The following is a 14,984-nucleotide window of genomic DNA, read 5'->3' on the forward strand; positions in this document are numbered from 1 at the left end:
ATTGCAAAAAAAGTATGATGTACATTTCAGACACAGACTATGCAGAAGCAGTTTGATCAGTCATGAAAAGTGAAATAAAACTCTGGAGGATATGAGACTACAGTTATTCCACCCAAACCCCTATCCGCCACCTTTTGTATATTGACTTGATCCCTGCAAAAATAGTTGTAACATAAGTAATGCTACCTAATGGTAGAAATGCATATCAGAAACATATGCTACATTTGGGACTGTAGTTTTAAAACAGTTTTGGTAAAAAATCTTGAGGAGGTATATTATACACTGGGTGGGGGCACGTTTTAAATATTTTATTGCTATTGTTGTAATTCAAGACTCATGCAAACCATACCTATTTATGGTAAATAAGTTATCTTCACTCATCAGTGTAACAAAGAGGCGGTATATGGGTTGTTTAAAGCATCAGTTGTCAACAGCAAAATGATAGTACATGAGGGGAAACTTGATTTCCACTAAGGATTATAGAACAATTTACAATCTTGCAAATTTAAGCTTTAATCCTGTATTGAGATTTAGCATGAGTATCCCAAGATTTCATGTATACTAAGAGCACAAATCTGTGATGCCCTTAGACAGATGAGCAGTCCTTATCTGTATGAATAATTCCATTAAGACTAACGTGTCTCCCTTTCATCAGTATAAATGGCAGATATAAAGTTTAATTTCATAGGTATCCAGGTAATGATAACAGCACAGTCACTGGTAGCAACTGCTAAAATTAAGACTGTAAAACAGTTTCTAGTATAAACCTGTTTTCACTGCCTAGACTAGAGCATTCCGAATAATTCATAGGCGAGGGGCTGAAATGTTGCATGCATGATTGCTGCCCACTGTGCTTTTTTAAACAAATATGTATTTAAAAGTGTGAGAACTGACTGTGTGATTTAATGATTGCATTAAAATAACACTAGCAAAATCTGGGGAGAATAAACGATGTGGATAATAGGACAGAACACTCCATGTGAAAAGCTAAAATGTACCTGACAGCCACCTCTAAACATGTTTTGGAAAATGCATACTTCCTAAAGTATGCTTGCTGTCCTGGGAAAAGGAAAAAAAGTACTATGTCATTGTTTCAAAACAAAGCAAAAGAAAACCCTAACCATGCTTTTAAAATACCAGACTATGCCTGCTTCTACACTCTCACCCTCCCGTCCTCGGTGGCATGGTAATGAGGCAATTCGAAGTAGGCTAATGAGGTGCTAACGTGCATATTCAGCACCTCATTAGCATAATGGAAGCCACGCAAATTTTGAAGTACAGACTTTGAATTGGAGATTCACAGTGAAGATGGGGGCAGCTTCGAAATAAGCGCCCCACTTCAACATTCCCTTACTCCCACAAAACTAGATCAGAGTAAGGGAATGTTGAAGTGGGGCGCTTATTTTAAAGCTGTCCCCATCTTCACTGTGAATCTCCAATTCAAAGTCTGCACTTTGAAATTTGCGTGTCTTCCATTGTGCTAATGAGGTGCTGAATATGCACGTTAGCACCTCATTAGCCTACTTCGAATTGCCTCATTACCATGCCACCTCTGACGGGAGAGTGAGAGTGTAGAAGCAGCCTATGACAGAAAGGGTTGAACGTTGAAAATTGATACATACATAATTTTTAGCAAGAAGCAAGGAATAAAGATTCTGAAGAGAGAATGGGAATTTCCAGGTAAATAGTCTGAAAAGTACATACTGGGTATGTCTACACTATGGGGCTTTGTTGCCAGAAGTCCACATTTGGAGAGATTTCCCAGCAAGACCTTTGTTAGCAGAACGCATTTCAGGTGTAGATGCACTGGGGGTTTTGTCAAGAAAAACCTATAGTGGAGATATGGCTACTGAGTTTACACAGTCGAACAGGTCAGTAAGCTGTATGGTGGGTATTGTGAGGCAGGCACACTATGGATGCCTGCACAGTTTAGGAAGTATGCATTTTCCAAAACATGTTCAGAGGTGGCTGTCAGGTACATTTTAGCTTTTCACATGGAGTGTTCTGTCCTATTATCCACACCATTTATTCTCCCCAAATTTTGCTAGTGTTATTTTAGTGCAATCAATAAGTCACACAGTCAATTCAAATTTCTCAGGCTCTGTTGTACAGAGTGTACTGGAGGATCCAGAGAAGATTAAAATCTGTGACCACACAATGGGTTTCTGCTCAGTTCCTCCTGTGGTTAGCTCATCTGGCTTTAGGTCATCTTTGTGGCCATGAAGCAGGACAGAAATGGTATGATAGAGGGGAGGATGTGGCCACTTCATTTTTATTTACTGGTTTCCCCCTGGTGCAGCCTGTTTGTTTCATGAATGCAGTATTTTGCATTTAATACTAGCAACTTTGAATTTAGCAAGCACTGAATCAGTATTTTTTCCAGAATTCTGAGGCCAAACTAAGTCTGCAGAGTGTGGTTTCTCATTCTGGATATAATAACTGTAATTTGAAATACACCCCCACAAGCATACATAGCATTCTTTAACAAACTGACAATAAAGCATTTAATTTTAAAAAAGAGGAGATGGAACTGCATCATCCCATTTAAAAATATACCCATGATTTTTTTCAACTTATAATAGTAATAACAATCTCAGCTGAAGACATTTCCTGGGGCTTAATGGCCCGTGGCTGTGTTTCGGGTGATCATCATCTACCAGCCAATAATTAATCCCCTAGAAATGCCCTGTACATCAGTCGTTATTGCTTAAATATGTTTCTTCTCTGAATAAAATACTTCTGTATTTAATGGATCTTCCAGGGATAGATGTGTTCTTTCAGTGGTGGGGATTGGAAGTTTAATAACATGTCAAGGAAGTGCTAACTATGAGGAGGCAAAACCTAGAATTCATAAAACTTGTAAACTTCAATATCAATTTTTCATATTTTAACAGTATGTCTGGAATACTTTTATGATGTGATCTCGTTAGAGTTCCTTTTATCTACATAACAGAATTATTCTATATTTTTATTAAGAAAATTTCTGTAATGAACTCTGTGCTTTATATTGTAGGTTTTATTTTCACTCTGCATCGCATTCTGGGGAGTACAAATTATGAAGCAACTGATCTCAAGTAAAGCAAAATATCACTGAATTATGGAAAGATACCTTTGGAATATGCTTTGAAGTTTCTGAAATGCATAGACTGGGTAGGAATCAAGACGTTTTTTGAAAGTTTGAAATATTCCTTAATAATGGTCATCTGATTTTATTTGATTTTTAAATATGTATTTTCCTGCCCACACAAATTTTAAGTGAAGTGTTCCTCTGTTTCTTTTCTTGTATTTTCACAATGTTATTTTTACATTCAAGGGATCACAATATTCTTTAAAAAATGTAAAAATGGTCATATTTAGCAGTCACTATTAGAATGTAACCATGTGTGAAGAGCATTTTTATAATGGAAATAATTAAAACTGTATGTGTTGCAACATGGTAATCTCCATAGAGACTAAATCTGAAAGTATGTGAATGTAAATGCTTCCATAATGCTTGAATTACAGTAGAATCTTAGTGTCATGCCCGGTTTTGTGTTCATAACATACAGATACATAAGGATGAGTAGTTGAGACAGGAAAAACTATTAAAAAGAGCATGATAAGCAACTCAGACTTGTATTTATTGTTTTTTTCAATAAAAGTAAATGAAATATGTATTATGTAATGCAAGACTGCAGTTAATGTTAATTTGTTTAAAGAGTGCACATTTGTCAATGACTTTGGGACTGATCCCGCCGACACTGACACAAGTGAGTTGTAGCATCATAGATTGGAAGAGACCTCAAGTCCAACACTCTGCTGCAAGTAGTACCAGTCTTAACTAAATCATCACAGACAGGGTGTTTTTCAGGCCAGGATTTCAAGATATCTGGGGAGGGAGATTCTACCACCTCTCTAGGTCAACCATTCTGGAGCTTCACCACTGTCCTAGTGAAGTAGGTTTTCCTAATATCCAACCTAGACCTCCCCTGCCACAACTTGAGACCACTGCTCCTTTTTCTGCCATCTGTCACCACGGAGAACAGCCTCACTCCATGCTCTTTGGAACCCTCCCTTCAGGTAGTTGAAGGCTATTATCAAACACCTTCTAACTTTTCTATAAACTAAATAAGCTCAAATCCATCAGCCTCTCCTCATAAATCATACGTTCCAGCTCCCAAATCATTTTTGTTACCCTCTGCTGGACTGTCTCCAGTGCATCCACATCCTTTCTGAAAAGGGAGGCCCACAACTGGCTGCAGCACTCCAGTTGTGGTCTCACCAGTGCTGAATAAAGGAAAATAATCACTTCCCTAGATCTGCTGACAGTGCTCCTAGTAATGCACCCCAGTATGCTGTTAGTCTTCTTGGCTACTAAGCTACACTGTTGGCTTATGTCCAGCTTTTCATTCACCATAATCCCTAGGTCTTTTTCTGCAGAACTGCTTCTTAGCCAGTTAGTTCCCAGCATGTAGCAGTGCGTGGGATTCCTCTGTCCTAAGTGCAGGACTCTGGACTTATCCTTGTTGAACCTCATCAGATTTCTTTTGGCCTAATGCTCCAGTTTGTCAGGGTCTCCCTGGGTCCGATTCCTCTGGTCCCGCGTAGCAACCTCTCCCCCTAGTTTAGTGTCATCCTCAAATTTGCTGAGAGTGCAATCCATCCCCTCATCCTGGTCATTAAAAAGTTATTAAAAAAAACAGCCCCAGAACTGATCCTTGGGGTACCCCACTTGAGACCAGCCACCAACCAGACACAGAGATGTTGATCACTACCAGTTGAGCCCAATGATCTAGCCACCTTTCTATCCAATTGAGAGTCCAGTTATCCAATCCATACTTCTTTAACCGGCTGTCAAGAATACTCTGGGAGACTGTATCAAAAGCCTTGCTAAAGTCAAGATATAGTACATCCATCGCCTTCCCCATATCCACAGAACCAGTTACTTTGTCATAGAAGGCAATCAGGTTGATCAGGCATGATTTGCCCTTAGTGAATCCAGGCAGACTATTCCTGATCACTTTCCTCCAATTGCTTCAAAATGAATTCCTTGAGAATCCCCTCCATGAGTTTTCTGGGGACTGAGATGAGGCTGACTGCTCTGTTTTCCCAGTCAGCAGGTCGAGCAGAGCACAGCCCCTGGTTGATTCCTTCAGCACTTGCACGAGGAAATTGTCCCCCAACATTCTTCAAAACCTTCCTGGATTTTCTGTGTGCTGCTGCATTGATCTGCCAGCAGATGTCAGGGTGATTGAAGTCACCCATGATAACCAGTACCTCCTGTCACAAAGCATTTGCAGGCTCAGGTTGTTAATTTCTAACAAAGTGATCCCAAGAGAGATGATCTATTATCCTGGTGAAGGTGCTATTTTAACTATTTCTGTTGCTATAGAAAAACTAAATAAAAATAGAGAAGGGAGACTCCAGACAGCAAGATTAACAAAAATAGAAGAGCTGGGCTGTTTTGTTTTCCTTATGCTACTCCAACTTTTAGTACTTCCAAGATTAAAAAAGCAAATATTTAAAATCAAGTAGCTGAAGAACTCTAAAGATACCTTGCAAGCTTCAAACTGGTAAAAATACCTAGAATAAAATGTAAATAAAATGTATATATATGTGTGTGTGTATATAAATATATATATATATTCATTTTTCTCTATAGTAATAAGATATATTAATAGAAGGCTCAAATGTGCACAAATACCCTGATTTTAGTCAACCTTAGGTTTAGACTTTAGCTGTAGCAGAGAACCGATGCCAGCACATACAGGTTGGTTGCCTCCAATTGGCCACCCAACCCCATATTTAAATAATGTTGGCTCAAATTTCAGTGGTATTGAGCCTCAGGCCTATTTTTATAGGTGTCTCCTTTGAGACACCCAAGTTTGAGGCCAAAATTGTCAGTCAATTAGAAAGTCAGATTGCTTGTACCTGTTATTTGGGGCTATGCTGAAAGCCTAAAATATATTTAACTGGGAAAGCAGATGTTTGAGTAGAGATGAATCTAAGGTGCAGTGTCTGATTTGGATCTTTCCTAAAGTCTGGGAGTGTTTGGGTCTAGGGTTTTGATTCAGACTCCTTTCTAATTCGTATAATTAAAAGATGAACAAATTGTCCCTTGGAAATATTGGAAGTATTCAGATTAAAAGTATTGTGTTTAAATCCTTTAATTCATAAATTTACTCATACATTGATAGCATTCTAGTCTCCAGTTAAGAGATTTGATAAATGAAATCATATATTTCTAACTCAGATTGTAGAAATGTGGCTTAATTGTTAAAATACGGAAGTAGTAGCCATCAAATCTAGAATTTATTCCCAGTTTGTGACCTTGGGCAAGCAACTTAATTGTTCTGTGCCTCTGTTTCCTCATCTTTGAAATGGGAATACAAGTACCTATATCACCAAAGTGTTGCAAGACTTGATTTAAATTGTGTGGCTAGGTACCTTAGAGATGAGTATGCTATATTGTTGTTAAATGTCATGCCTTGTATATTGAAATGTATTCACCCATCACTTGCAATCTTTGAAAAATCCATAAACAGAATAATCTTACTGGGTTGCCTCAGGCAAGAAGGAAGCCTCTCACTTGCTTGTAAGTGTCTGGTTGAAATAAAAACTCATAGGCTCCAATGATATTAGTTGCAACCAATCTTCAGGTTGTGGTGTTTCTGAATGTGTTATGTGGACTGGAAATCTGTATGTGATATGTATAGTAAAGAAAAGTCCTAATGAATATTTTAATCTAATTTATAATTTATTAAATTATTTTAAAAATTTCCCAAAGCAGTGTCGATTTGTATGCAGTTGTGAAAAGAACATTTTGTCTAAGGTAAGTGTAGATTAAGATTTTGGACTGTGAAATTATTTGTCACATTTAACAAGAAAATCTTCGTAATTCACCTGGAGTGTCCAAAAATAATTTCAGTTATGCAAGTTTTACCTGCTTCATATTTTGTATCATTTATACTGAACTTGGGGTCAAACATAAACTCCTCATACCTTTAAGAGAGCTATCTGGATTTAGCCTTTGTAGGTGCTAATTTTGTTTGTTTTTGACATATTTGAAGGGACGGCTGACATCCCACTTCACTTAATTGACACTTCCCAGAGGTTTTTTTGGTTTTTTTCTCCCTCCTTGGGTTTGTCTATACTACCACCTTCCTTTGAAGGAATGATAGTGACTAGGGTGTTGAGAGTTTACTAATGAAGTGCTGTAGTGCATATGCAGCACTTCATTAAGCAAATTCCCCCCTGCAGCAGCAAACTTCAAAGTACCGGCATGCATCTAGCCACAGCACACCTGCCAGTACTTTGAAATGCCGGGGCAACTTCGAAGTCCTTTTACTCCTCAAAGAGTAGAGTAAAGGGACTTTGAAGTTGCCCCGGTGCTTCGAAGTACCGGTGGGTGAGCCGCGGCTAGACGTGTGCTGGTACTTCAAAGTTTAAAACTTCAGAGTTGCCACAGGGGGGGAATTTCCTTCATGAAGTGCTGCCCATGCAGAGCAGCACTTCATTAGTAAACTCTCAACACTCTAATTACCACCCTTCCTTCAAAGGAAGGTGGTAGTATAGACAAGCCCCTCCTGTTCTTTTTCCTGCCCTTCCCGCTCTTTCATTTTATATTGAGCTGATTCCTCAGTTTTCTCTGTTTTCCTCTTAGTTCCGCTCCAGACTCTGAAGAAGTGGGTCTTTCCTGTGAAAGCTCATTACCTAATAAATAATATTGTTAGTCTTTGAGGTGCTACAGGGCTAGTAGCTTTGTTTTGTGAAGATACAGACCAATATGGCTACCCCTCTGTGGCATTGTTTAGGTAGTGAACTGTAATACTCAAAATACATAATATAGTACATCTCATACAGTGTAAATGTAGTTAGATTCTTATTTCAAATTCTCCCAGAACCTGTTAGAAGAGGTGTTGAATAACTCAAAAGTTTAAAGTCATAGTAACTTCTTATTTTTTTAACATATGCCTTGTCTCATGCCAAATAATCGTTGTGTCCTCCAGTCCCCTATCTCCTCCATACTAGGATTCAGTCCCTGTAGCAAGGGTCTCTGTGTATATAACTCTTTCTTCCTCACTCTTCCATAGTAGTTTCTTCCCCTTGATTTGAATGGACAGAAAGAAATACCGTCTTCTCTATCCCTACTACCATTGAGGGAAGTCAGTAGCCTGTAATGGAGAAATCTCATTCACGCTCGTTGTGCTGAGCTCCCCCTGCTATTATTTATTTTCTTTGTGTCTGGGAGATAAGTCGTTCTGACTGACAAAATTGTAGATTCCAGTGGGATCTGGGCAGAACTGTACAGGGAGCTTTAATAGCTTACATCAGCTGGTTCTTTGATCTATATGCAATGACAGAACAGGTCAAAGTTGGCCATGGGCTGTTCATATCCCAACTTTTCCATTTGGCTTTTACAACTTTCCCAAAACTCAGTAGGGTTCTACCAGTGATATTGAGAATATGCTGTGAAATTTTGGAATGGCTCAGATGTGATATTCCAGGATTATCATGATACTTACCAAGTAACAGAAATCTACCAAGATGAGTGTAGGGCCTCACCTTACCTGGTCAATCATTCAGAGACTCTTAGGCTTTAAGGTCAGAAAAGCCCATCATGGTCAGCTAATCTGACCTTCTGCACATAGCAGACCACAGAACCTCACCTCCCCCATACCGGCAAAAGACCTGTAACCTCTGGCTGAGTTACTGAAGTCCTCAAATTATGATTTAAAGACTTCAAGTTACAGAGAATCCTCCATTTACTCTAACGTGTATTATCCACTCAGTTATTATTCATTAGTTTTAAAGGATCAGATTCTCTTCCCAGGCTGAATACTATTTGCTGCTCAAATGATGCATGAGAGCCAGTTTGGCCATAGCTGGCCAAATGAGATTGCTCCCAGCAAAGGTGAAACAATCAACTGATGTAAGTGATTTTGCCAATTCTTGCACTTTTGTTCTGAGTCTTACCATGGTTAATTTTCTTAAGGTTTCAGCTCCTAGAGTCATGTGGTTACAGAATCATAATGCTATTTTTATTTTAAATATGTTTCTAGCTCTCCAATTTGCAGAGAAAAGCTTGACAACATGTTCAGCAAAGGATCAAAAGTGAGCAGGTAAACCAGAAATGACTATCATTTATTATTATTTTTAATCTTATACTTGTTAAGACAATCTAATGGCTATTTGAGGCCTGCCTCCTGATTTTTAAGCACTTTGAATTGATGATAGTAGATGGAAAACTGGGAGAGCTGTCTTCTGTGCCCACCCTCTTCCCTTGCTGCAATTTAGAAGGATGGATGCGAGTCTGAAGAGAGCAGAGTACAGTTGGCGTATGAGCACCGACCCACAGTTTGAATTTTGTCCCTTTTGGCCTGGTGCTGGAACAAACTGGCCCCCAGAACTGTCCCAGCTTCCCAGTACCAATGCACCTAGCAGATCTCAGCACAGGAGAGAATCTGCACCCTAGTGTATTTTATTACCTATAATATCATATCTCTATAGTCTGGCACTTTGTGCTCATCAGCATGTCAACTGCTTTCTGCAATCTAAGCTGCTGCATGGGAAGCACATTTAGAAATATTGAAAATTAAACTACAGATACAAAGCACAAAGGTACAGCAAAATTAAAACAGTTCGTGCAGTGGAGTGCATTTGTATATTAAAGTCAGCGCCAATGGAAAGCTTGGCACAGACATCTGTCATCTGTGCCCCACCTATGGAAAACAGCAAAAAAAAGTGGAAACATTGACTAAGTATGATCTGTTGAGTGTCCTTGTGTTTATGGTTTGGCATTGAAAAATGATATATAAAATTATTTCTCCATTTTTCTTCCCTCTTGCTATTTTAATAAACATCCTTCTCTACTCCTTCTTTTCTTCACATTGCTCTATCTATCCATGTAAGTGTATAGTATATATAAGTTTACGTATTTCTATAAAATATATTGGTCTTGTTCTGCTTGTTATGATGTCTCACGTGTAGAAGAATGTGAGGAGATGTGTTTCATATCCATAGATGTTATACTTTGTATATATGTTACATGTATCAGCTTACTGCAACACTAAAGACCCTCCTTTTCATAATAGTGCATGGCTGTGTCTACACGAGCCCCTTCCTTTCGAAAGGGACATGTTAATGAGTGGGTTCAAAAGATGCTAATGAGGTGCTACAATGAATATGCAGCTCCTCATTGTCATAATGGCGACCGCGGCGATTTGAAAGTGCAGCTTTTCGAATTGTGCACCACCCCTGGAGATGGGGCCTTCTGAAATGACCCCCCCCAAGTTTTTGAAAGCCCTTCTTCCTATCTGATGCTAGGAAGAAGGGCTTTCGAAAACTGGGGGGGTCCTTTCGGAAGGTCCCGTCTCCACCGGCGGCGCACAATTCGAAAAGCTGCACTTTCGAATCGCTGCAGCCACCATATGCTAATGAGGCGCTGCATATTTATTGCAGCGCCTCATTAGCATCTTTTGAACCCGCTCATTAACATTCCACTTTCAAAAGGAAGGGGCTTTTGTAGACACAGCCTTGTAAGTCTTTGTATACTCTTATACGTCCAATATTCAAAACACAGAGTAAGCTACTTGCTGTGTTTGCATATGTTTCATACTTGTGTCTGCCTGATTTCTTCTTATGATTCCTGCTCTATTTCCACCTCAGTATTTTAGCTCTGTCCCTTTCCCTATTCATCCTGTCTTTCTCCCTTTCCTGTCCCTGCTGTTTTCTCTATACCTCAGGGCATACTGCACATTCTACATTCAAATGTGCTGAATTAGTTTAGTGATGGAAGGCAAACCGGTAGTAATAGTGTCTGATTAAAGGAAGAAGAAAATTAAGGAGCCTTTCAAAGAACTTAGATTTTTCCACAGTACTTGAATGTGAGACTCTATTAGCACATAAAATGCAATTCCAAAAATGTTTGCCACAAATGGAAAAAACTATTTTAAAAGAGTCTGGTTCCATATCACGTGTGATCATGTCTCTGTGCCATATGCCATGCATGAAGGATAAGAGCCTTCTTTGGAGATAATAAAGTAACTTTTGTTCTATCTTATGGTTTTAGTTTTCAGGGTGCTGGGTTCTTTTTCCAGTCTTGACTGGAATCTGTATTTATGTGGCCATGGATTCATTACAGCTATTCATTCTAAAAGCACAAACTTGTTTTACGTCTGATTGTACTGTACCAAAAAAATGGAAGAAAATGGTTTTCTTGTGATGGGGCTGTTATGCAGAGCAGCAGCGCTTAGGGGTTTATTAAAGCTCTTAATTTTGGAAAACAAGTTTGCTGTGTCTTTGCTTGTGCCTTTTTTACTCCCTCCATTGTAAAGTGGTGTGCTGAAAGATGATAAGCTATAAGTAGAAGAAATGGAAGTAGTATTTTTGAAGTGGTGGGCATGGGGGGTAGGTTGACTTTTTTGTACATTTCCTTTTAAGTAAAGCACATTTACCTGGAATAAATTGCCAAGGGAGGCTGTGAAATCTCCATCTCTGGAGATATTTAAGAACAGGTTAGATAAATGTCAGTCAAGGATGGTCTACACAGTACTTGGTCCTGCCATGAGGGCAGGGGGCTGGACTTGATGCCTTCTCAAGGTCCCTTCCAGTCCTAGCATTCTATGATTCTATGGTCTTAACCTGAGCCGAAAATACAGATTGGTGCACAGAGAAGGGGAAGTATATTCAGGCCATGGATATCTAATCAATGGACACTGGGAAGTCTTGACAATTATTTACTGTTTCTAGCAATATTCCCAGTAAATGAATAAGAAGTTACTTTCAAACTGGGACCAGTTTTTGGAGTGGCAAAAGAGAAGTGGACCCACAGTACAACAGGCACTTCTAATCCACCACTCAACATAGTAACAAGGCAGCAGTTGACCACTAACCAAACTAATCCTTCCTCACATCTTGCCATTCAGAAAAAAAAATCCACCCATGTTCTGATGTCGAGAGACCACTTTTCCTGCTCAAGACTTATTCGGAGTACTAAACTGGTGAAGACCCAGAGCCTTTGTGCATAGGGGTGTATTTCACTCCAAGAGAGCAAGAACTGGATTCTGGCTCCCCTTTGTTGAGGTGAATAAGGCAGGTCAGAAGTTTAATTGGACCTTCTCCACCCTTCCTTTGCACATTTCTTGAGGGGCAGCCAGATTCTGCGTCATAAAAATCAATGATTTTATTATTTGCATTCATATGTTCTCAATAATAAGGAACAATGAAGCGAATACAATATCTATCATACAGAAGCAGAATTGTTCCTAAGTAGTGGATTTTTAAAGCTTTTTATTGCAAGAGGCTTCCTATCTGTGCAAATAATTAGTAAATAGATAAAGTGCCAGCATATGGTGCCAAAAAATACATATCTAGTTAGGGATTTTGTAGATCCAATAAAACTTCTTGTGCACTGCAAAAGGCTTCCTCTCTGCAGCTCTTTATATCAGATGTTAATATTTTCCATGAAGAGTCATGAGTTCTTTAAGAAGCAGCCGGAAACCTAAACCATTTTGTGCATTTTCATGGGCAAAGTTGATAGGCTTAAAAGTTGCTGACCTTTTCTGCTGTCATTCTACACAGCCTAAACAAAATGAATTTCCAAGTCTTCTCCCCCTCATTTCCACACATGGCAACTGAAAGTTGGAATCTGGACATGTGAAAAGATAGGGGATTTTTGCAGTGTGGGAGCCACAGCTGCATAGTGTACAGTAGACCACCAGTAGTGCATTAGGGGAGAGAGGATGGTCTGAGGGAAAGGAGTAGGAGGATGACAACTACATAATTAGGTCTGGGAGTAGACAGAGAAATGCACAAAAGTGAATAGCATAAACTTCAGTTTACCTTTTCAATTAGCATCTAGACTTCAAACTACAGATAGCACTAGCAAAAGAAAGCAATGAAGAAGAATATCACTTGAGCAAATTGCTCATATCAGGTAAGACTTGCAGTCATTAAAGATCCCTGGTGCTTTTTCCTAATCACTGAGCTATTTAACCCTAGTGCTCTTTCCAAATCTGGGTTAGGAACGTTCTGTCTTTTAAATTGCCTATGCAATTTCCGTTTGATATGTTATGAAGGTTTTTTTTTTTAAAAAAAAGAGCTTGACCTGAATCATGTTCATATTGCTCTACACGTTTAAAAATTTGCCACATTCCGCCACACACCAGGCTGTATTTCATTTGTGAATGGACATACACTGCACATTCTGCAAAACAAGGAAGTGGCTTCTCTCATATATTACATGGATTTTCCACTTTTACTCAAATCAAGGAAGTGAGATGTTGGGCTGGTGAATTTGCAAATTCCCCATGCTCTTGCCAGACTCCCTAGGTTTGTAAATGTGTTACTGATCATATACTGGGGCCCCTCCAGTACTGGCCATCATAACTGTGAGAATGAACACTACCTAGCAAATGCCTCAGAGCCCTTGCCCAGCGCTGCAAACTTGGGTATTACTAAGTACTGGGCTCCAAACATTACCAGGTAGTCTCATAGAAAGAGAAATAGAATAGTGCTGTAAATTTATTTTTGGTGAGTTTTCAGATATACAGAAATAGCAAAAACAGAGTGGAATTTTTATATTTTAGCATATTTTGTAAATAGGTAAAGTCAGATGTGCTGTATGATATAGCAGCCATTGAGATAGTAATCTTTACCATTTATAACCCCACAGTTATTGAAGGTGTTTTTTAGTCTATATATAGGAGTAAACTCTGAAAATGGTATCACTGTGTGGTAATAGCAAAGGTAGACCACTATACTCTTGCCTAAATAGTCAAAAGAGTAACACAATATGCCAGATTCAATCCTACAGCCCATACTCAGTCATAATTGCCAAAAATATACATCACTATCCTTGTGGGTTTTTTTTTCCTGGAAGGTTTTCTGGAAAAACGAAGCTCTATAGAGATCACAGTAAGCAACAGGATATTCTCTGCTAAATAGTCTGCCTTAGGATTTGCTTTTTTGTGAAGATGATCTCAGAACATCAAAAACATCAGTGTCTGCATGCCTGATAGTGCATTGCTAAATAAGTTACATCAAGACCCTGATTTGTGGACCAGAAGGTACACTATGGGTACATCTCTGTAAGGTCTCACAAGTATTATTTATAAATTTGTCCTCCACAAGACAGATTTTTGGCCACTGCATAATACATGTGGTAATCAAAATTCTATTATTAGATGATGACAAACTGCACGCTATAGTTAATAGCACCAAGTCTTTCTTCTTGCTGTTTATCCCTCTGATTTTGAAAAAAATGACCCATTAAGGCAGGGAAATGCATTTTCAAGTCGTGTCCTGCCAGGCTGTCTGATTGTCTAAAGAAACATGCATCTGATGAAGTGGGTCTTTGCCCACAAAAGCTTATGCTCCAAAATATATGTTAGTCTATAAGGTGCCACAGGACTTCTTCTTGTTAGAGAAGTATGTTGCATATTATATGTGCAACTTGAAGTCCTATCAGCTGTTTCCTTTTCGGCTTGTTTATAGTTGTGACAACTGTGATTGCTAAACATTGTACCTCTGTACAAACATAAGGATGGAAACACAGAGCTGGTGGACTTTTTACCAATTTATTAGGTAATGAGCTTTTGTGGGCAGATCATTAGCTAATAAATAAATTTGTTAGTCTTTAAGGTGCTGTAGAACTGCTTATTAATTGTTGCAGCAAGCGAGTGTTCATGTTAGTAGAAGCACAGTGTTTTTGATGCTCTGTTTCTAATGCTATTGTAAGTTTGATTACCATGTGACCATCAGCCAGATCACAGCATCCTCCTCCTGGATATGGGGCCTCCATGCAGGAGTACCATGTGACCATCAGCCAGATCACAGCATCCTCCTCCTGGATATGGGGCCTCCATGCAGGAGCTCAACTGAGGGCCTAGTACAGCTGTCAACAAGAAACAGATGCTTTGTGCATAGCAAATACCATGCCAAGCATTTCCAAGCTTTGTTTCATCACAACCCCCTTCCAGCAACAAAAATTAATACAGGAGTGG

General features: G+C 39.1%; 1 protein-coding gene across 1 annotated transcript in view; it reads left to right on the forward strand.

Moving 5' to 3' along the window:
• The window catches only part of AGMO (alkylglycerol monooxygenase), a 362,759-nt gene extending 356,060 nt beyond the window's left edge, over positions 1–6,699 (forward strand). Inside the window, exon 13 of the mRNA XM_074984668.1 lies at positions 3,014–6,699. Within this exon, the coding sequence (XP_074840769.1) occupies positions 3,014–3,094 (81 nt within the window). The 3' untranslated portion in view covers positions 3,095–6,699. The remainder of the gene's footprint in view (positions 1–3,013) is intronic.
• Positions 6,700–14,984: the final 8,285 nt, after the last annotated feature.

Source organism: Carettochelys insculpta, chromosome 2 (genome assembly GCF_033958435.1).
Source record: "Carettochelys insculpta isolate YL-2023 chromosome 2, ASM3395843v1, whole genome shotgun sequence".
Taxonomy (NCBI): Eukaryota; Metazoa; Chordata; order Testudines; family Carettochelyidae; genus Carettochelys; species Carettochelys insculpta.